At 38.2% G+C, this 23,986-nt stretch overlaps 1 protein-coding gene across 1 annotated transcript in view; it reads left to right on the plus strand.

The window, feature by feature from the left end:
- The window catches only part of usp24 (ubiquitin specific peptidase 24), a 138,688-nt gene that overhangs the window by 7,105 nt on the left and 107,597 nt on the right, over window positions 1-23,986 (plus strand). Inside the window, exons 3-8 of the mRNA XM_033028759.1 lie at window positions 14,340-14,505; window positions 15,755-15,822; window positions 16,138-16,281; window positions 17,340-17,462; window positions 20,450-20,485; window positions 23,883-23,948. Coding sequence (XP_032884650.1) covers window positions 14,340-14,505; window positions 15,755-15,822; window positions 16,138-16,281; window positions 17,340-17,462; window positions 20,450-20,485; window positions 23,883-23,948 — 603 coding nt within the window. The remainder of the gene's footprint in view (window positions 1-14,339; window positions 14,506-15,754; window positions 15,823-16,137; window positions 16,282-17,339; window positions 17,463-20,449; window positions 20,486-23,882; window positions 23,949-23,986) is intronic.

Raw genomic sequence — 23,986 nt, forward strand, 5'->3', positions numbered from 1 at the left:
ACAAAACTCAATCTACATGCATTACAACAATCCCCTTTTAAAATAGTTAAAGATAAATTTAAATACTTAGGAATCTATGTAACTAAGACATACCTCTTTATTTAAACTAAATTTTCCACCCTTACTGAATAAACTACACAAGAATATTCAATACTGGAAAACACTTCCCATTTCAATGCTTGGTAGAATTAATGTTATAAAAATGATCTTCTTACCGCAACTACTGTACCTATTTCAATTAATCCCGATATATATCCCAAAAACCTTTTTCAAAAAAGTCGACTCCATTGTTACAAGCTTTATCTGGGATTATAAGAATCATAGAATAAGTAAAATGCATTTATGTAAGTCAAAGATAAATGGAGGTTTGGCTTTGCCAAATTTCTTGTTTTATTTTTGGGCAGTCCATATTAAAAACATGAATTTCTGGCTGGAAGAAATGGATCAACAACCAGATTGGTTAAGGATGGAAAAGGAAGACTGTTTACCTTTTGAAATTGGACAGATCATATTTGCTACCACAAAACTGCACAAAAAAACCTATAAGGAAAACCCCATAATACATAGTGGAATACGAATTTGGAAACAATTAAAAAAAGTTTTAAAATTGAATAATATACCACTATGCCTTTCCATTGTAAATAATCCCTTATTCAAACCATCCTTTTTGGATAGGGGTTTCACACAATGGAAAAATTATGGAATTAAAAAGATTGGACATCTTTATGGGAAAGGCACTTTTCTTTCATTTCAGGAGTTACAACAGAATCATGGACTGCACTCAAATAATTTCTTCAGATATCTACAAATTAGAGATTATGTTAAATCTAACACACAAGTCTACAGGACTAGGGAACCAGAAATCCTTGATGAATGTTTGAACAAGCATCCTAACACTGAAAAATTAATAGCTTATATTTATAACACCCTCCTAAACAACGAGGTACCACCGACGGAACCATATAGACACACATAGGAAAATGAATTAGGTCATCCTATAATGAAAGATTTGTGGGACGAAAGTTTACAACATATACATCAATGTTCGTTAAATGCCAGACATGCTTTAATACAATTTAAAGTCTTACATAGATTACACTACTCTAAAATAAAACTAAATAGAATCTTCCCACAAATCTCTCCTATTTGTGATAAATGTCTACATCTAGATGCTAATTTAACACATACGTTTGCAAATTGTATAAAAATTAAACATTTCTCGACTGATATCTTTGAAATAATTTCAGAAGTTATTAATACAAAACTGGATCCAAACTCAAAATTAATAATACTTGGAATATCAGAGCATAGTTTAACACTCACAACAAGCCAAAGAAATTTCCTCGATTACAGTATAATAACTGGGAAAAAATTAATATTAAAATTTTGGAAAGGCCCTACGACCCCCACAATTAAAATGTGGATTGTGGAAATGTCGGAGACCCTATATCTAGAAAGAATTAGACTTGTCTTAATGGACAAACAAGAACTTTTTGATAAAATATGGGCTCCATTCATTAATTATCTGACAGGATAGATTGGCCCAGCACGAAAACCCAACTGAAACTTGAACTCGGGATTAGATGAAAAGTCATACTTTATAATCTACGAACCTATCTCCAATGACGTATTATAAGTAATCCATTCCACCTTTTTTGTTTTTTTTGATTATTTGTAACTTTTTTCTCTCTTTCTCTCTTTTTCTATATAAAAAAAAACATTAGAAGCAGAAGTAATCGACAATTGAAAATTTTAATAATGTATGACTGATGTATATGAAAAGTTTTTTTACTATAATATGTAACTATACTTTATAATATGTCTACTTCTAATAAAAAATATTATTTTAAAAAAAATTAAAAAAATTAAACTTGTTATAAACTGAGCCGCTTGCATTCTGACCTATGCTGGAGGACAATTGCCCATCATTCTTGTTTTTGCTGACCATCGGTTTCCTAACCCCTATACATTTCGACACAGATTTTGGTGGAAGCAGAGACACCAACACCATTAAAGTAGTGACTTGTTGAGCCACAAATCACCTAGGCATAGAAAACTGCAGGTTAAGTGCTGGGAGATGAGATTAACACAAATGTAACTGTGGTGTTGGTGAGCCAAATCACTTGTTTCCAGCTGTATGTCTCTAAGTTAGAATTGAGAGCCACCAGTGTTTGTCATTAACCTGGGCATTTAACACGCGTCAACTTTGCTCCACAATCAACTTGTGTATACAAACCACTAATGCCAACTGCCCAAGGTGAGACTTTGAGTGAGATCAGGGCTTTTGGGTATCATTCTGTCAGCTGGCAAGAGAGAATCGGAATAAGTTCTTCCAGCTGCACCATTGAGAAAAACTTTGACTTGGCCATGAGCCCTGGCTTAGTCACAATGGAATACTGGAATATGTCACTTTTGTATTATATCCCAATATATATTTAAAAAACTAGGGGAATGTGGGTTCATTCTTCCCTTATTGTGCCATTTTAACAATAGACTATCTGGCATTTAGCAATGATCAAAACATTCCAAAATTGCTCAAAATATACAAAAACTGAATTTAAATTAATCTAAAATATAATTAATAAAAGATAGTAACACATTTAAATATTGACCAATATTAATCAAAAACTAATTTTTATTTGTCTTGTATTCAAAACGAGATTTGTGGTACCTGCGCCAAGTGCAGGTTGTTTGGATGGATCTCCAGCACGTGCTGAGGAATTGCTGTAACTACATGATTTCCTCCTGGACTCTTAGAAGAATTCATTGTTGAAACATATTCTTGAGTAATGGCACCAAATTTGTTGCACAGTAAAAGGTCACTGTTACAGCAATACTGCTGATGTTTCATAAGTATATAGTTTCTTCACAGAAATCTGGCCCTCACCTCTCTAATTTGTTTGTTCCCTGTTTCCACAATCTCAAATGTTCAATTGTCTTTTAGTTTTCTGCCTTTGTCCTGTTCTATTGCACTTTACCACAACCGGTTAGAATCTGTTATGTTTAGCTTTTATTACCCAAGGTTGATCATTCTTGGATGAAATTCAGATGCACCTATTTAGTTAATCATTATGCAATTTCCAAAGATACTATTCAATGCAACCATGTTAGCATTTGAAAGGAAAATTCCTATTTCTATACATCGTTTTCCTGTAGGCGTTATTTCACACTTTAATCAGTTGTATATATTTACATTTTTTGCAACAGATTTCATGTCACAATTTTGTATTGTATCCCAATTTAACAAAATCAAGGAATATGATTGTTCATTCTTCCCTTATTGAGCCATTTTTAATAAAATGCTGTCTAATTCCATATTCATGATCTATCAAAGCATTTGCAAGAGGAAATAATTTTGGTTCATGCTTCATCAATACCCTTCATTTAGATTGGAACTTCCCTTTTTGCTATTTGGCAAAACCTTCCAGCTTATCTGCTTTCATCACTGAACTGAGGATCCCTTGTCTGCCATGGCATTGTCCTCTATTTAAAGCCCTGACATCCTTTTTAAAGCCGGGTGCTCACAATCACATGAAATAGTTCAGCTGAAGCTTAACATATCTTTTTTTTTTTTAATGATGTTTTTACATTTATCCTTATTAATAAAGCATAATATTCCACAATTCCTCTTAGATGCCTTCTCAAGTTGTTTACTTGCCCTCAAGGATTTACAGGTATGCAATCTTTGACTTAGTCTCCCAAAATAATAATAATAATAAATTTTATATTTAATGGGCGCCTTTCATACAAAATCTCAAGGACACCTTACATAGTAATCGGAATAAAAACATATAATCGGAGTAAAACAAGTAATTAAAGACATCACAATGACACAAATTAAAAACAGAATTCAATCCAAAAACAGAAAATCAAAAACACAGTGTGAAGAGAGAGCAGCGGCAACCAAATCGTGCCAGCGTCCACTCTCTCTTCACGGCAGCCATCTTGGACACAGACCTACAAGACTACAGTTCGACAAAAAAAAAATCATCCCCCCACAGTGGATAGCACTGTGGAGGAAGGCACAATGTCCAGTCCCCACCCCATGTTCACCCCAAAGTCAGGCCTATTGAGGCCACCGCAATTGCCTCTACAGAGGCCCGATGTCCCTGGCCGTTCTCACCGGGTGGTCTTGCCCCGGCATCGGGAGAGTCCTTTCGGCGGCTGGGCCACTTGGAACGGCCGCTTCTTGGTTGGAGCCCGCGGCTGCCGAAGCCGACAAGGCCGCGCCGGTTTGGCGCTCCTAGGCTCGGCGCCCCGCTCTCCTCACTGCCGCCTTGCCGCCTCTACGCACGCCGCCTCTCCGCTCCGCAAACCCGCAGCCCGGAGATGTTGCTCACGGCGGTCCAGCTCGCCAGAGCTCCAGCGCGGCGACCCAGGCAAGGCATCGCCCGCTCCGCTCCGCTCCGCTCCGCTCCAGCGCTCCAATGCTGTGCCGCCACCCAGGCCGAGGTGCTGGGTGGTTCCCGCCAAGAAACGGCGCTCCAAGCCCGCTGGTAGGCCACGAGGACGGGTCGACGGGCAGCCCGGAAAAAGGCTGCCACACCGACCAGGTAGGGACCTATAAATAAAGTAACACCTACCCCCCCACATTAAAAGACCATATCCCCTACAAACAAAAAAACAGGACTCACTAAAAACTATTTTAAAAAAAACGAATTTAAGACGGACGGCTGCTGGCTAGCAGCCGTTCACCAAGATGGCTCCTCCTCCTGAATGGTATAAATGGTATAAATGAATGTGCAGAGGTACTCGGAGTAATCAAAAAATATTCACTATCGCACGAGAAATGTAATTGTTTACTGTAGAATAAATCCACTGAGAAATGTATTGAAATCTTCAACCACTCATTCTTGCAGAAAATTACCTGACTTCATTCTGATCCTTTATGTTAGTCGGCTAAATAGGTGGTTGAGTGTTTGGTTAGTTAGGCCGTTAAAGCTATTTTAAAATCTTGATTGCTTTTGATAAAATAGGTTGGATACTTGTTTTCCCCACTTCAGTAAATGTTTGTATTATGTTTCACTCTTGTACAATTATTTCAAATCTAACTACAAAATGTCGCACATGGAAATTACCGGAGATTCATTCCTCCGGCTGACTCCTAGCATGTTTCATGGGCAACAAAGAGAAATATATGTATTCCATTATTGCAATTCCTGCTACCAGAACCATAAATGAGGTTTACAAGAATGATCCCAGGAATGAGCATTAGATGGCACTGGGCCTGTACTCGCTAGAGTTTAGAAGAATAAGGAGGGACCTCATTGAAACGTACAGAACAGTAAAAAGGCTTGGAAAGAGTGGATGTGGAGAGGAATTTTCCACTAGTGGGATAGTCTAGATCATAGCCTCAGAATTAAAGGATGTTATTTTCGGAAGGAGATGAGGAATTTCGTTAGTCAGAGGGTGGTGAATCTGTGGAATTCTTTGCCACAGTAGACTTTGGAGGCAAAGTCGGTAGATATATTTAAGACAGAGATAGATAGATTTGTGATTAGTATGTGTGTTAGAGGTTATGGGAGAAGATAGGAGAATGTGTTTAGGAGGGAGAGATGGATCAGCCATTGTTGAATGGTGGAGTAGACTTGATGGGCTGAATAGCCTAATTCTGCTCCTGTCACATGATAATGGAAACTATTTCATATGTCGTATTATCAGAATATGATTCTGCTCATTTATACTAATCCCATTTTATTCACCCCACATTCCCAACAATTCCCCACCCGATTCTGCGACAATGGACAATTTTAATCTACCAATCCATGAATCTTTGAGATGTGGGAGGAAACCTGAGCAACCAGGGAAAGCCCATGTAGTTACAGGGAGAACAAGCTAGCAGACAGCAAAGGAGTTTAGAATTAAATCCAGGTCATTGGAGCTGTGAGGCAGCAGCTCTTAATAGCTAAACTACGGTGCCACCCTGTTTTTATAAGATTATAGTTTAGTCTCCAAGAATGCGCTGCCTACCTTTGACAAATAAAGGTCTGTGGGTCAAACCAAAGATCCTCTTTGGGTCAAACGACAGTGTTGTTAAACAGTTAAAGGGGAAGCTTGTTACTGATTTCGGATGCTCCTCCCTTCCTGTCAAAACATAGATGAGAGAGTGTGAATCTCTTTGGAAACAATACTGCACTTTAAAGTTGATGCTCATTCACAGTTTTAAAAATGTTCGACCCAGAGCTGTAATTGAAAATTGGGCAACACTGGGTTGTTAATGATGTATATAGCTTTGAACTCCTTTGTTTCTGAAAGCAGACGTTTGATATTATTTTCAGTAACAGGAGATATATAATGCTGTTGCTACAAGGCTTCCCATCGTTGTACATTTCTTGACATGTTGTGAGTAATGAGAAAATAGAATAACATATCATTGAGCAAGGGCCCTGTACCAGCGCTGTATGTTTATTTTGGTAGATTTATTTTAGATGTGGACCAAGTGGTGTTCTTAAAGAAATTCTGTTTTTAAGAACATAACTCAAAGCATTTTAACATGAATTCGCGAATGACTAGGATGTTTGTATGTTCTTCATTCAATTTTTTGAAATAATTAACATTGATTTCTTAATTTTCCACTGTTGTAAAATAGATAATTCAATATCTGTATTGTTTAATATTTTTTAAGACTGCTTCCCTAAAATAATTGCAAACCAATTGACAAATGAGAAGTAGGTTTAATAAAGAAACCATTGTAAGTGGCATCTAAAACAATAACTGATAGACTTAAGTAGTTTAAAGCAAAACAGGAACTAAGTATGGGCATCAATAGTTTTGTTTCACTTCAGAATTTTATACAGTTTAATTTTGGTGGTTAAAATAGAACTAAACATAAATAATGAGTGACTCTTAACTCTTCACTCTTAATTGAAATGATATTTGAAACTAAATTGCCACAGACTGAAGTTTCTAAAGTCAAAAGGGATCAAACACAACACATTGAGATTTTAGGGAGCAGCAAGGATATATGATTTAATTTTACAGTAGCAGCAGGCATGGAAGTGGAGATTTATTTGGTTATGAAATTGAGCCGTAGCCCAAACCTGACCCAAGTGCAGCAGTTCCAAATCAGAATTGGGGGGGGGGGGGGGGGGGGGGAGGGGAGAAATTATGGAATGGAATACTTTATTGTCACGTGACAAGGCACAGTGAAATTCGGAATTTCAGAATTGACTAGTCAGTAACATACAATGCACAAAAGAGGAAGATGACTGATTTTTATTGTCTTCCATTACAGTGAAGAATGTTGATTCCACTATGGTGGATGTTTATGTTAAATTTTATATTGTGTGCATTGTGTTCCTTTCACTTAGTATGGTAACTCAAATTTCATTGTACCTTAATTGGTTAAGTGCCAATAAACGTGAACTTGAACATTGATATCCAGGCTTAAAAAAAAGAAACACAATGTTTTCACATCACCTTTCTCTATGCAAGCTCCACTAATAAATAATGCCACAGACTGGCAAACACAAATTCTTCGTATGGTATTTCAATACTGCTCGTGAACCGAGGGCCAACGGTTCGGAGGTATAAAGCTAAAAACTGATTGTCTTTTGCCAATGTGATCCTGACCCAAGCCCAAAGGTCTTTTTGGAGACTGGACCCAAACTGGATGGTACTTGGGTTCAGGTCCCATAGATAGGCTCTACTGTAAAGCCATACTTTAATATAAGGCAGAAAATTCTGTGCACATTCAGAAGTCGGGCAGCATATGTGGAAAGAAACAGGTTATGGTTCAGGTTAAAGACCATTCATCAGAACTGAGGGAAAAGGAGAAAACAAATTAGTGTTTAGTTGCAGAACGAATGGGGGAAGATATGGATGGGACAAAGGGTTTACATTTGAAAGGGTGCAGCTTTATGATCTGCTGAATGTGTGCAGCATTTTGTGTTTCTATTAAGACTTCCAGCATCTGCCTTTTTTTAACTTCCATTAGGGTCAACAAATAGATTCATGTGCGACCTTCACGTTCCCCACTATTTATGGTAGTCAGCCTTCTGGTGCCCTGATCCAGGATCTTCCCCAGAGATTTTGACCATCTAATTGCCTTCACAGCTGATGACAGAAAAATTCTCTCTATAATAAAGAAAATCCCCAAACACCTGTCCGACAGATCAGAAACACTGTTCAGGAGTCAGGAGTGGATTTGTCAATGAACACTGTCTGCAGAAGATTTCATGAACAGAAATACAGAGGCTACACTGCAAGATGCAAACCACTGGTTAGCTGCAAAAATAGGATGGCCGGGTTACAGTTTGCCAAGAAGTACTTAAAAGAGCAACCACAGTTCCGGAAAAAGGTCTTGCTGACAGATGAGACGAAGATTAACTTGTATCAATAAGTTACGAAGATTAACTTGTATCAACTGCCCAAGATCCAAAACATACCAGCTCATCTGTGAAACACGGTGGTGGGGTTGTTATGGCCTGGGCATGTATGGCTGCTGAAGGTACTGGCTCACTTATCTTCATTGATGATACAACTGCTGATGGTAGTAGCATAATTAATTCTGAAGTGTATAGACACATCTTCTCTGCTCAAGTTCAAACAAATGCCTCAAAACACATTGGCCGGTGGTTCATTCGACAGCAAGACAATGATCCCAAACATGCTGCTAAAGCAACAAAGGAGTTTTTCAAAGCTAAAAAATGTTCCATTCTTGCGTGACCAAGTCAATCAACTGATCCAAACCCAATTGAGCATGCCTTTTATATGCTGAAGAGAAAACTGAAGGGGACTAGCATAAGCTAAAGATGGCTGCAATAGAGGCCTGGCAGGGCATCACCAGAGAAGACACCCAACAACTGGTGATGTCCATGAATTGCAGACTTCAAGCAGTCATTGCATGCAAAGGATATGCAACAAAATACTAAACATGACTACTTTTACTCACATGACATTGTTGTCCCAAACATTATGGTGCCCTGAAAAAAAAAAGGGGGGGGGGTGGTGACGCGGACGCACAAGTTAGTTTTCTACCATCAGCAGGAGTAGGCCATTTGGCCCTTCGAGCCAGCACCGCCATTCAATGTGAACATGGTTGATCATCCCCTTTCATCAGTACACCATTCCTCCCCATATCCCCTGACTCCTCTATCCTTAAGAGCCCTATCTAGCTCTCTCTTGAAAGCATCCAGAGAACCTACCTCCACCGCCCTCTGAGGCAGAGAATTCCACAGACTCGCCACTCTGTGAGAAAAAGTGTTTCCTCGTCTCTGTTCTAAATGGCTTACTCCTTATTCTTAAACTGTAGCCCCTGGTTCTGGACTCCCCCAACATCGGGAACATGTTTCCTGCCTCTAGCGTGTCCAAGCCCTTAACAATCTTATATGTTTCAATGAGATACCCTCTCATCCTTCTAAAGGATCTTACTACGAGCAAGATTAAAATATACGTAAACAAGAAGATGTTTTGATGAATATCTCACTGTTTTTACTATGATAAAGAAACTATTAATCAAGAGACTGTGTTTTGAGGATTTAATTTTGGATGGCTTTGTCTCATGGAGAGCTACCATGCGTAACGAGGCTATCTCCTTACCAATTGTCTTCAATCTTAGTGGCTAGAGGAAAAAATACCTTGAACGATATAATAATCTGCCACGCCAATTTTTTCTATTACAAATCTCAAATTGTGGAGTACAGAGGGAAATAAATAAATGATGAGCATTTGTCCCAAACATTATGGACAGCACTTTTTTTTTCATGAATTTCCTTTTCCATTTAATGAAACTCGTGTATTCATGGTGTTTAGTTTCTTTTTTCAGAAGTAAAACACATTCTCACATGTTTGAATTATATAACTCCTTCATAATTTTAGGCCGGCGTAATTTGGTATTCCAGTCAGTACAGATTTGGCATTCATTTGTAATAGTTATTTTTCTCTGGTATATTAAGCTTATAACCTCGCTTCAAAAGAGCTATTCCTTTTTAACAGGCAAAGTGTTTATATTAGTGAACCAATTCCATTGCAATTTCTTGCCAACAATATAATATTGACGATAAATGTGCTTGTTTGAGTACATTATCATCAGAGCTGTATCATTGACTAGCAGTCCAAGCAAAGCTCGCAAAGAACAGGCTGTCAGATTTGTACAATTTGAATTTCATTTGGTGCTACTTCATGATTGGGTACAAATTATGTTCTAATTATTTTAAATTTCCATTTGTACGTCAGTGTATATATAGTGAAGAACTTGTATTGTTTTTCATATCATATGTCCTCTGTTATATTTATTCATTTAAACATATAGCTTAGATGTTAAATTTTTCAAAGGATTCCGAATTATTTGAACTAATTACATAGCCTGATAGAATGTTTGCAAATTAATGTTTGATTTATTTTCTCAATGCACAAGCAAGTGTAATAATAATATAAAATGGGACGTATCTGGCATTTGGCCAGTAAATTGCATTCTAAATACTTAGTACTATTGTGATGAAAGTTGGTTAAAAGTCAACTAGCAACTTTGAGAGTGAACGTCTATTTTTAACTTTCCAGCAAGTAGTTAGTGTCAATAGAAATTATGTACTCTTCATTTTAAATGCAGGAAGTTGGTACATGAACATGAAATCTCTGATTAGCAATAATTGAAATTGATGCATAAAATCTGTATTCATGTATGGAAATCCAAAACTTCAACATGGAATACTGAATTCAATATGTGCAAGATATCAATTAGACTACACAGCTTTGAATTATATCACTAATTAACCTACAGCAGAAATAATCATGAGAAGCACCAGCGGTCATGGAAAGATTTGGAAAGCATGTCCAAATTAATCCATCCCTCCCATGTCTTGAATTTAACAATATGTGAGGTCATAAGCTGTTGTACTGTGGACCAGAAGGTTGACAGCTTCAAGTTCCAAACCATAAAGGCCACCAACAGTTTGTCCTCCTACAGCCACATTGACACAAAGGCCAAGAAAACAAACCAATGCCTCTACTTCCTCAGAGGACTAAGGAAATTCAGCATGTCTCCAATAACACCAATTTCTATAGATGCATGTAATTTCACGAAGGAGGCCATGATACTGAAGCCACTTGTGACATTTTAGCAATTATCAGCTCGTAACATAAACTTGACCATGGGTCCAAATAACATAGATGCGGGAGAGTTTGAAGACGTACATTACACCCAAACCATTGTGAGCAGTAGTGTAAATCTGAAAAGATGGTTGCTGGGCCATTGAGATTTGATTTAGATGACATGCATGCAGTTAATATTTTTTATGCTTTTTCAAGTGTAGGATGGGCTTAACCAGGAGAACATTGATAAATGCAAGTCTGTATTTTAATGCTGGAAATGGCTATGTACATTTTTCCATTTATAAACTTATAATTGCATAGATGTTGTGGGTTTGTAGCAGAATGCAAAGGTTTGTGCAGTCTGTTTTTGATTGAATGAAGGAGTTAACCAAAGTGCAGAAAAGGTTTCTGGAAGTTCAACTGAGTTTTAACTCGTGATGTGTGACAAGTAGTCTGACTGCACTGCAGTTGTGATTGTATGTTTGGAGTGGCGGAGTCTTCTAGTAAAATGATTTGATAACCTGTTAGATATCAGTTGAGAGAGATTATGGCCTGGACTTGAGAGGATTTGTCTATTCTTCAGAATATATGCATTTCCTTTGCTTATCCCATTGGAAAGATGGAAAAGATAACAATATCTCATGAGCACTCAATCCAGATTAACATAAAGTGTGCTAAGTTTCTGAAGTGACCTTTAATTTTGAGGCAAAGATACTATAAACTGAAATGTTTCCTCTCCCTTGGATGCAGTTTGGCATGATGAATAATTACTACTGAGGTTCCATTAAGAATATTAGCACTAACATGTTGATTTTGTCTGGTCACATCTTGTAATGGGAAGGTCTTGTCATCGCTGCAATTAATGGAAAAGACTTAACGGGGGCTTAACACATTGATCCAAATTGATTGTGAATAACCACAGCATGCAAGATGCTCTTTGAATTGAAATGCTTCTGAAAATGTTTACCTATAATTTTATTCTGTAAAAATTGTAATTCATAATTTGACATTTCCCGAGCGAGAAAATCAGCAATTTTTACTGACTTTTATACTGAGCGCTCTTGGTCAAGCTGTGTTGAGATTTTGAGCATTTCATTAACAAATGCCAGAATAAATTTTGACAAAAGATTACCCTAATCCTAACCCAAGCTTCTCGGGATTTATCTTGCATGCAAAACGTTCATTTTTATCAGTTTTCAATGCTAATAATTTTTTTATGTTTATTGGTGCAAAATTGGTCTGATCTCAGTGAATTTAAAATTTATTTTTTATTTTTTATTGAACTTCAAGTCTGCAGTTCCTGTTTTCGAATAGCTTTGGGTATAAATTTGCATTGGGCATGTGCGGGTGAAAGGGAAGATAGTGATTAATAATACCAAGTTTTCGTGGCATTTATGGGGAAATGGCACTTTAGGATGGAAGAGTCCCGACCTAGAATGTTGCCTAGACCGGTTCTCTGGAGATCATGCCTGCCTGCTGAGTTAATCCAGCAATGCCTTTTTTTGTAAACCAGCATCTGTAGTTACTTGTGTCTACTACTGAGTTTCACTGTATGACCTGCTGAGCCTTTACAGCTTTGTCTATTTGCATTTAAAAATGAAGAATATGGTCTGTATTTTTCTTGCTCCATCTACCCTGTTTCTTTTCACTTGGGGTTATATAAGTGTTTCTCCATGCCATTTGGAGTATGAAGAAGGGTCCCGACCCGAAGCGTCACTCATCCATGTTCTTCAGAGATGCAGCATGATCTGTTGAGTTACTCCAGCACGGTGCATGGAATGAGTATAATGTGTAATTCTGATGGTCCTATTGCAGGAATTATGTGAAACTTTGGAGAAGGTGGTATCTAGATTAGGGGATATTAACTCCAGTGAAAGGATGTATAAACTTGGATTGTTTTCCCTGGAGTGTTGATGACTGATGGGAGACCTGATAAAAATGTATCAAATGGTGGGAGGCATAGACAGGCTGAGACAATCTCAATCTTTTATTCCGGTGTGGAAAAGTCAAATCTTTCCTTTGAGATGAGAGGGGAAAGTTTATAGAAGATGTGCAAGATAAGTATTTTACAGGGAGTGGTAGGAGCCTGGAATGTGCTGGAAGAAAATCTTGTTGAATTATGGATAAGGCAAACAATGATATACAAACCTTGAAAAAATGACATATCTTGTTTATTCAAACCGACACATTTTTGGATTATAGGGGATTTGAGAATAAAGGTTTGCACAGGAAATGAGTTGAAACCAACAGCGAGTTAAGTGCCATTCTATTGAATGACAGAGCATGATTGAGGAGCTGTATGGGTTGCTCCTCTTATGAGTTTGTGCAGATGGAACTTCCTGCAGGGATTTTGCATATCACTATCATAACACTAACATGACTTGACCTTTAATATATAAACTGTTTATCCAGTTCTTGTTTGATCATCAACTTTGAATACTGACTAATACACCAAATGGCGTATTCTTGGCTTAATTTGAATCTCTACAATGAATATTGGATATGACTGAGAAATATTGAAGTGACACAATTTTTGAAAATTGCAGCAGACTTCAGGAGCAATACAAATGTATGCTTTTGTTGAATCTGTTACAACAATACTATATTTAACAGAGAACGTGCCTGTAGTATAGGCCTAAAACATGATCCACACATTAACAATATTAAAATTTGATTCTGAGCACTGCAACTTCACTATCGGCAGTTATGGGTCACAGGTTCTTCATACTGATGAAATTGTGAATCAGATCTATTATAAATCTTTTATATAACATTCTTGAACTTTAATGTATAATGCATTTGAAATGCTTAATGGCAAACTCATGATTAATGCAGGATCTTTACTTTCTTCATCTTCACTTCTACACTACCTCTGACAGTTTGTGCGAGTGTAAACCTACTCATTATATTTGATATAGCTGCTTGCCTCACTTAGTTTAAAATGCTCCTTGTAAACGGGTGGAGGCACAGCCCAACAATTGAATTATATTTTGGACGATGCACAGTAAAATGGTGAAGAAATAGAGTTTAAGTGCTAATATTGAGGAGTGACCAAGTGTAATAGCAAACATCTCCAATAGACATTTCACTATTGTAAAGCACTTCTTAATATAACTGCATTTTTGTTGATATGATTTGCTCAGAAGCAAGTTAATAACTGATTTGTTTTTAAATAATAATGCACTATACTTTGGGCCTGAAGAGAATTGCTATCATATACTTTTTCAGGGAAGAGATTGGAAAGAAAAAAAAATGAGAAAGGATACTCAAATGTAATGAATAATTAATAGTTCATTTTTTTGTTGCAGAGGAGCAATGATGAGAATGGAAACTGTTCAGGGACCATTGAATTTCCAACCACGAATCTGTATGAATTGGAAAGTCGAGTGTTCACCGATCACTGGTCTATCCCTTACAAACGTGAAGAATCACTGGGCAAGTGCCTGATAGCATCCACGTACCTTGCACGCCTTGGTAAGTTCGAAAGAGGAATTGAGTAGTCACAACAGCATTTGTTTCTTTGTTCAGTATCTGAACTATGTAAAAACATGCTTAATATCTAGCAATGAACAACTATGGAGTAAGAGAAAAAAATCATATTTTCCCCTCTAGCATCACTCAAAATATGCTATAGAAAATCGATTTTGGTTGGTGAGAATGTGGAATGGTTGATGTGAATAATTAGACATATTTAACGAGACTGGACAACCATTCGAGGAGGTCTACTATTATATTGACTGATAGAAGGGGCAGGTGTAAGATGGAGTTGAGCATCTGCATGGATGTGTTGGGCTGCATGACCCATCTATGCTATTTATACGTAATTAAATAATCGAGTCAACTCTTATAGAAAAGTTTCCTACTGCATCCCAAAATGGATTTTAATTTGTAGAAAATTTAGATGGAAGCAAACATATTTAATATTGTGAGTAACTTGCGGCATTTTACTTTCTCCTGTTATTAATTTAGACTTTACTTTAGACTTTAGAGATACAGTGCGGAAACAGACCCTTTGGCCCACTGAGTCTGTGCCAACCCGTACACTAGCACTGCCAACGCCTATTAACACGTAGCGACAATTTACAATTTTGGGGTGTGGGAGGAAACCATAGCACCCGTAGAAAACCCACGCGGTCACAGTGAGAACATACAGGACATATACAAACTCCATACAGGCAGCACCCATAGTCAGAATCGAAGCCGGGTTTTTGGCGCCATAAAGTAACAAAACTGCTACTGCGCCAGTGTGGCCGCCCTTCCATTTGTCTATGGTTATTTTTGTTCATTATGTTGTCTATCCTGCTTCCCATTTAGCCTGCCCAGTTGCTGAGTGATGTGGCTCATGCCACATTTTAATGAGGAGCAAAATGGGAATTGGAAGTTTACAAGTGGTGATTTAATTGTGGCACCAAAAGAGTACAATTATCACACGGAAAAAGAAAATCAGAGCTGTATTTGTTCCAAGGTTAATTTTGAAACCAATTCAAAATGTGGCATGAATGGGGTTTGATGAAACTAAGTCCAGAAGGTGTGCTCAGCTTTGATCTCTGCTAGCTTACTGCAGACATTTAAAAAAAAAAAAATACAATCTGAAAAAAATTAGCTGTTTTTTGTTGAGGATGCACGGGTCAGGTTTTAAAATAGTCGGGCAAGTAAAAATCGTTTGTTCCCCTGTTACATTAGTCGTTTATTTTGTTCTTTCATATGTATGCGATTGCTGCAGGTCTTGCTGATGCTGATGAAAATTGTAAAAGATTTACAGACCGATGTATGGCAGAAGCTTTTAAAAAGGTAAAATAAGAAAGTTAGATATTCACAATTTATTAACATAAAATAAAATTGTACTTTCTTTCTAAGTTGTAGATTTGTACTGTATTTCATAGGTCAGTTTTATCTTTCAGTATAAGTGCAGAGGTCACTTTTAATGGGTTAAACTATATAAAATTGTAATGAACTGCATGAAGTCTTAAGCATTATTCCAGTTTTAAAAATTTGATTATGTACTCCTGAATTTTTTTTGGCTGACTTGTCACTCGCATCTTATTGCTCGCAACATTTAATAAATAGATGAGTTGCTGATTTACTCTTTCTTGATTATTTTTACAGTTATTAACTTCAAGTGCTGTCCATAAATGGGGAACTGAAATCCACGAGGGAATCTATAACATGGTGATGCTTTTAGTGGATCTAGTTGCGGCACGTGTCAAGCAAGACCCAATTCCGATTAGCCTTATGGGGGTACTCACCATGGTATGTTGACTATTATTGCTTCAGGAAATTCTCAGGATGCTCAGGAGATGGTGTAGCATATTGTGAGGAGAATGCAAAGACAATAAAGGAATCGAGGTGGGCAAGACATTGGCAGATGGTATATAGTGTGTACCATTTGATATGCCACTTTTGACTTTCCAATTTATACAGATTTGTGATTGAAAAATTTGAAGTTAAGGAAGAATGAAAATTATTATTAAAACATGAGAAACTTTGCAGTGCAAAGAGATTATGGTCCTCAGTACACAAATTGTGAAAGATTGGCATAGAGCTGTAACAAATAATTAAGCAAGTAAGTAGAACGTTGGCATTTATTGTAAGGGATAAGGAGTATAAAAGTAGGGAATGTTTTGATGCTACTTTATACGGGGCAATGAAACAGCATTTGGAGTTCTGCGTGCAGTTTTGGTCTGTGTATTTGAGGAAGAATGTACTTGGATTGGAGGTAGTGCTGAGAAGGTTCATAGAAACATAGAAAATAGGTGCAGGAGTAGGCCATTCGGCCCTTCGAGCCTGCACCGCCCACAAGGTTCACAAGATTGATTCCTAGGATAGAAGGTTTAATGTGTCACAAAAGGTTTAGCAGGTTTGTGTACACTCGTTGGAGATTGAGACTGAGGGATGATCTTATTGAAACTCAAGATTTCAGAGGTTTTGACAAAGTGAATGTTAAGATACTTCTAGTAGGGGCATCTTGAATGATTTTGCTGTGTATGTGTGTGGCATTTCTGTGCACCCACATGTGTGTGGACTGATGGCAACGGTTTGGCCCATGGTCGTTTGCGCCATCCTCCATGGACAAAAAGCTGTGTACTTAAGGGTATAATCCTCACAACTGTACAAGTTTTACTCCAATGCATAAGAAATCTGGAAATGCCTGTGTAAATTGCACCAAGGTAGTGATGCTGGTAAAAAGAGTATTAATTGAGAATTACTTGCATTTGGAATGAATGTTATATTTGCACATTAAAGAATGACAATGTTACATTTTAATGGGTTTTTAATAATTTTGCAATGGATATTGTTTGGTTTTCCAGGCTTTCAATCCAGGTAACGAGTACCATTTCAAGAATCGTATGAAAATGTGCCAGAGGAATTGGGCAGATGTTTTTGGAGATGGCAAAATGTATGCCATCTCGCCACCAGCCAATTTACAGAAGGTGCGTTGGACAGTGGGGCAACTTTATGTGTGCACATAGATACTTTGTGCTGTGCTGTTAGAACGCCACTTGATAGCAATGTCAAATAGTAAATGTGAATGGCAATTCACTCTCACTATTTTTTGAAGTTTAAAAATGTATTTGTGTCTCGCAATATTTTCGATTGTGGTGACTCTTTATGCTTGCAATTGCTTTCAAGATTTGTCTTTGGGTAATTATCCAACCAAGACAAAGATTGAGCTCCAGCCCCACCAATACATGGCATGGTTCTTTTAACATTCAGACCCTTTGACCAACATATTTAAGGCATGGGCAGTGCAAAACGTGTGTATCAATGAAATCACGAGAAATCAATCTTTTGTGCAAATTGTCTTACCAATTTATTTTGCTGCACCTGTAGCTGTGGAACAATTGTCCCTAAACTTTCTGTTCTCATTGAGGTCTCATTTACATCTTTGAAATCTATGCTAAGGTAAATTATGAACACTTCTGAGTGGCTGATGTGTATGGGATTGCATTGATGCTGGGCAAAGGAGGAGAATGGTGTGAGCTAATTATCTTTCTTGTAGTGACCACATCTGTTTATTGTCCTTACATTTTAACAAATAATTCTTAAACTCTATAGTCAGATTTTGACATAAATAATTAATCCAGCAAAGACAATGAAAACAATTCTAAAATTAGATTTAAAATTCCTTCTGCCAATAGCGGGTCTGAGCTTTATGTACTTTAACAATGCTAAATATTCAGTCTTTACTTTAGACTTTTGAGATGCAGCGTGGAAATTGGCCATTTGACACGCCGAGACCATGCCAACCAACGATCATCCTGTACCCTTGAAATATGCAATTTCATTATTGAGGCATGGAAAGATTGAGCATTGACAGGCTATTTGTCCAATGGATAGCCCATTACAGAAGAGTGGTTGGAATTCTGGAATGCAACTGAACGTTTTTTTGTTTTTTTTTGCCTTTTTGTGAACCATCAAGGAAAAATGAAGTTCATTCTATTTCCCCACATGATGTGAATATTTGCTGATTTGCAACCTGTACCCATTTATCACCCCTGACTTTATATGGGAAATGATCAGTGCCCCAGCATTATGTTTGCCATGCTGGTTTATGTTTCAGTATTTTAGCTTGTTCTCACTTTACAATTCATCTTTGAAGAAATGAGTCGCCATGACTTTTTAGCAGCCTGATGTAGAAATATATCACTGGTGCTTCATTGTTGGCAAATCTGAATCATGTGACACCCAGCCCAACAGTCCTTTCACAGAAGGACTATAGTAGTTAAAAGAAAGCGACTCGCCATTTTTTTGAGAGAACTATTAGGAATGGGAAAAAATTACTGATCTTGCAACCGATGCTGAAAAGGAACAAAATGTTGAATATATATATATGACTCCAAGTAGACAATAGGTGCAGGAACAGGCCATTTGGCCCTTCGTGCCAGCACCATCATTCAATGTGATCATGACTGATCATCCACACAGTACCCCGTTCCTGCCTTCTCCCCATATCCTCTGACTCTGCTATTTTTAAGACCCCTATCTAGCTCTCTCTTGAAAGCATCCACAGAACCTGCCTCCACCGCCCTCTGAGGCAGAGAATTCCACAGACTCGCCACTCTGTGAGAAAAAGTGTTTCCTCCGTTCTAAATGGCTTACTCCTTATTCTTAAACTGTGGCTCCTGGTTCTGGACTCCCCCAACATCGGGAACATTTTTCCTGCCTCTAGTGTGTCCAAGCCCTTAACAATCTTATATGTTTCAATGAGATACCCTCTCATCCTTCTTAACTCCAGAGTGTTCGAGCACAGCTGCTCCATTCTCTCAGCATATGACAGTCCTGCCATCACTGGAATTAACCTTGTAAACCTACGCTGCACTCCCTCAAATTAGGGGACCAAAACTGCACACAATACTCCAGGTGTGGTCTCACTAGGGCTCTGTACAACTGCAGAAGGACCTCTTTGCTCCTATATTAGATTCCTCTTGTTATAAAAGCCAACATGCCATTCGCTTTCTTTGCCTGCTTTACCTGCATGCTTACTTTCATAGACTGATGTACAAGGACCCTCAGATCCCGTTGTACTTCCCCTTTTCCCAACTTGACGGCATTTAGATAGTAATCTGCCTTCCTGTTTTTGCTACCAAAGTGGATAACCTCATTTATCAGCATTAAACTTCATCTGCCATGCATCTGCCCACTCCCCCAACCTGTCCAAGTCACCCTGCATTCTCATAGCATCCTCCTCACAGTTCACACTGCCACTCAGCTTTGTGTCATCTGCAAATTTACTAATGTTACTTTGAATCCCTTCATCCAAATCATTGATGTATATTGTAAAATATTGATGTATATTGCATAAGTAAATGGCAAGAGTTGGCTAACACTCCTCTCAAATATGCCTTACTGTTCAGCATGATCATGCTGATCCAGGTTTGCTTCAGCTTTCCTTGTGTCAATACTCTGAAGCCTTCAATTCCCTGATCTTTCAAAATTGTATTTACTTCCACCTTAAACCCCTTGTTTGAGACTCACATTAGTGAAAGCATTGCAACATCTACCCTGTCACGTCCCCTCAGGATCTTGTGTCTCAATAAGGATAACCCTCCTGTGCAAAAAATAAAGTTTGGTGGCTCTCCTTTGGAATTGATATATTTTTTTTTCTTAGGCAAGGAGACCAAGATGCTGTGCGATATTCCTGGTGTGTTGAAAGGAACTGAAATAATTAAACTTCAGTTCCATTGTGATGAAGGCCAAAGTGCCTATGGGTGCCTGCCTTGTTGAATTTTCCTGATAGCGATTTGTGATTCATGCACCAGAATACCAGTGCAATTAGAGTTTGATGAGTAGTCTGAGAGCCCCCAAATTATTTTCAACTTGGCTAGCATTAAGTTAATCACATTTTTGGGGGTATTTTCTTGGAATCGGTGAATTATAATTGTCAATGGATTTATTTACTTTCATCATTATTTTGCAGGAACCTCATGGCTGGCTCATAGATCTGGTTAATCGGGTAGGCACTTCATTCCGTTTTGTTCCCTCCATTTGTTCTTAACTGTGGAGGATCCTGATAGATCTTGTATGATCATTGTAACTAATCTTGTGTGGTGTTGGCTTTGTACAATAAATAGCACACTGAAAGAGAAAATGAAAATGGAAGGGATGAGGGAAAAAGTGTGTACGTATATTTAACAAATGACACATTATAGTAGTGGAAAAGAGAGAATACCAAATATATTAAAATGAAGAGAACACAAAAGAATAGCATGAAAAGTATAGGATGAAACAACGTACCATAACATTAAAAAATGTATTAGATAGAAGTGGGAGGTATGCAGAAGGGACTTTCAACTATTTATGTTAGATGGTGTTAGATTGTTAAATGGTGACATCTTGGAAGCAGATGCAGCATGGTTCTTAATTTGTTTTGCAGACTTTTTCCATTTTATTTGGTTGAGGACTTTAGAGAGGAAATGTAAATCATTGAGTTCCAAGAGAACCGATGGAACAGAGCAGTGAAGATTCATCTGATTATGTCAGCCAGATTTCTCAAATATTGAACACTTACTTGCATTCTTCTGTTTCTCATAGTCCAGAAACAGTATAAAGCTTTAGAAACCAGGTGGTAAAAAGAGATCTGAAAAAAAAAATTCTGTCAAGGACATTGAAGTCCACTAAGGAAATTGGAGAATGGCTCGCTAATATTTTTAAGCTTATTTGAGGTAATAGAAGGATTATCTGGAAGGATAAATGTGATTCGGGACAATCAGCTTGTGTTCTCGAGGGACTATTTGTCCCTTAACCAGTTTATTGGATTTCTTTCGCGGGATTACATATTTTGTAGATATTAGAAACAGCCTCTCTGAACTAATCGGCAATTTCACACGTCCACAGGCTAAATTAAAACCTGCTGCAATAGATGTTTGAGTGTCCTTTAAATAAACAAAGCATGGTGGGTTTGTGAAGGTGTTAAAATTAAAAGGTTACCAGAAGAATGCCACCGGTTCAGAAAGCTTTTAAAAAAAATAATTTTAGTTTTGCAGACAGTTTATTGCCAAGGATTATAGCAGCTAATTCTAAAATTGGATGTAATAGTGTGGAGCTAACAAGCATACTACAGTAAAGCTATATGTGGGAAGACTGTGTATAAGGACAATGAAATGACCAGGATTATCAGCATGCCAGCCTTATGCTGTAAAGTTCAACATTATTTTTCCAGTGTCAAGTGTAAATAAGTTGTACTTGCGCACGTTCTTAATGATTCAATAGCAATAAAACATCACCATTGTTAGATGAACCAGATTGCAAAGTATTTGTGAATGTAATGGCACATAATTTTTCATAGTCATTATACATGAAAACAGGCCTTTCGGCCCAACTTGCCCATGCTGACCAAGATGCCCCTTCTACACTTGTCCCACCAGCTCGTGTTTGTCTCATATCCCTCTAATTCTTTAAAACAATCTTTTAAATGTTGTTATAGTACCTTCCTCAACTATTTCCTCTGGCAGACAAAAGTGCTGGAGAAACTCAGCGGGTGCAGCAGCATCTATGGAGCGAAGGAAATAGGCAACGTTTCGGGCCGAAACCCTTCTTCAGACTGATGTAGAGTGGGGGGAGGGGGGAGGGGGGGGGGGGGGTGGAAAGGAAGGGGAGGAGCCCGAGGGCTGAGGGAGAGCTGAGAAGGGGAGGAGACAGCAAGGGCTACCAGAAATTGGAGAATTCAATGTTTATGCCGCTAGGGTGCAGACTGCCCAAGTGGAATATGAGGTGCTGCTCCTCTAATTTCCGGTGGTGCTCACTCTGGCCATGGAGGAGGCCCAGGACAGAGGTCAGATTTGGAATGGGAGGGGAAGTTGAAGTGCTGAGCCACCGGGAGATCAGGTTGGTTAATGCGGACCGAGCGGAGGTGTTCGGCGAAACGATCCATGGTCATTCTTCCCTTCCCTCCCGCACCACCCCCTGCCCGGGCACTTTCCCTTGCAATTGCAAGAGATGCTACACTTGTCGCTTTACCTCTCCCCTCGACTCCATTCAAATAACCAAGCAGTCGTCCCAGGTGCGACAGAGGTTCACCTGCATCTCCTCCAACCTCAACCGCTGCTCTAGATGTCAGTTGATCTACATCGTAGGCTTGGCGATCGTTTCGCCGAACACCTCCGCTCGGTCCACATTAACCAACCTGATCTCCCAGTGGCTCAGCACTTCAACTCCCCATTCCGAATCCGACCTCTCTGCCCTGGGCCTCCTCCATGGCCAGAGTGAGCACCACCGGAAATTAGAGGAGCAGCACCTCATATTCCGCTTAAAAATCTGCCTTTTCCTTCCTGCTATCTAAGTCTTCAATGTTATTGGCAGCTCAGATCACTCTGATTGTATGCCAGGCACTCCTTTCAGCTGATGCCTCACAGCAACTGTTATTGGAAAAATGAAGTCTGTACCACAAAGAGAGCTAGATCTTTGTGGACTATTTTCTCTGAGGTGAGCAGCAAGTGCCATCTCTTTGCTGTTGGCCATAAAAGTCCAGGCCAATGTTTTTCAACTAAATTCCTATAATAAACCCTAGTAATCAAATAATTATCCGGTATTGTTGTTTGATTATATGTACAATATATCTCGGTGACTATTTACTGTGGTTCCTTGCTAACATTGAATTAGAAAGGTTTGTTTTAAATATAATTAACTTTCACTCCAGCAGCACTCTGCTGGAATTGTTAGCAATGATTGACATAGTATCATCTTCTTTGATGTTGTGCTGATCAGCAGAATTTTTAAGTGCCCATAGGTATTTGAAAGCCTCCTTGAAACTTCAGGATCTGATTGTCAGAATTTAGCAACTTGAGTAGTTGGTCCAGAACTTAAAATTTAGAAAGTCATTTTCAACTAAGATCTTTAATAAAATCTCGACTCTAGTTATTGCAATCTTACAATCAAACAGTTTCAGATGATGTTAAGATGGAGGAAGAGGCGACTACGGATTAAGTTGTTTAATGATATTGTTGTTTTCCTACGTTTTGGCAAGTTCCAGATAGAAGTTTTAAGTACCCACAGAGTAAATTTACCAACATCAGCTTGTTTCGCTTTTCCCCTTTACTAATGATATAAACTTATGCTCAAAGGTAATATTTTGTAAAAATATTTATTTCTACATGATATGGAATTACATAAGACAACTTTAACTGCATTGGCAACGGTATTGGAAACAACAATAGCTGGTACCATCTAGCAGAAAACCATAGATTATATGTGTGTTCAGCTCATTCAGTGTGTGACCTAGATATCACCTCAGTACAACATGATAGTTTCCAGCTGGAATCACTAATCTGTACTTTAGTTTATTTTTTATTACAACTGTTTTATGATGGAAGTCAGTCATCAGTTGAAATGTTCACTTTTGTTTCATTTTCTAGTTCGGTGAGATGGGTGGGTTTTCAGCAATCCAGCTTAAGCTTGGTGCAGATGATATAGAAACAGCGGTAAGTACTTTGAAAGCTGTAATTTGGAAACATGTTAA

The sequence above is a fragment of the Amblyraja radiata genome, chromosome 10 (genome assembly GCF_010909765.2).
Source record: "Amblyraja radiata isolate CabotCenter1 chromosome 10, sAmbRad1.1.pri, whole genome shotgun sequence".
Lineage (NCBI taxonomy): Eukaryota > Metazoa > Chordata > Chondrichthyes > Rajiformes > Rajidae > Amblyraja > Amblyraja radiata.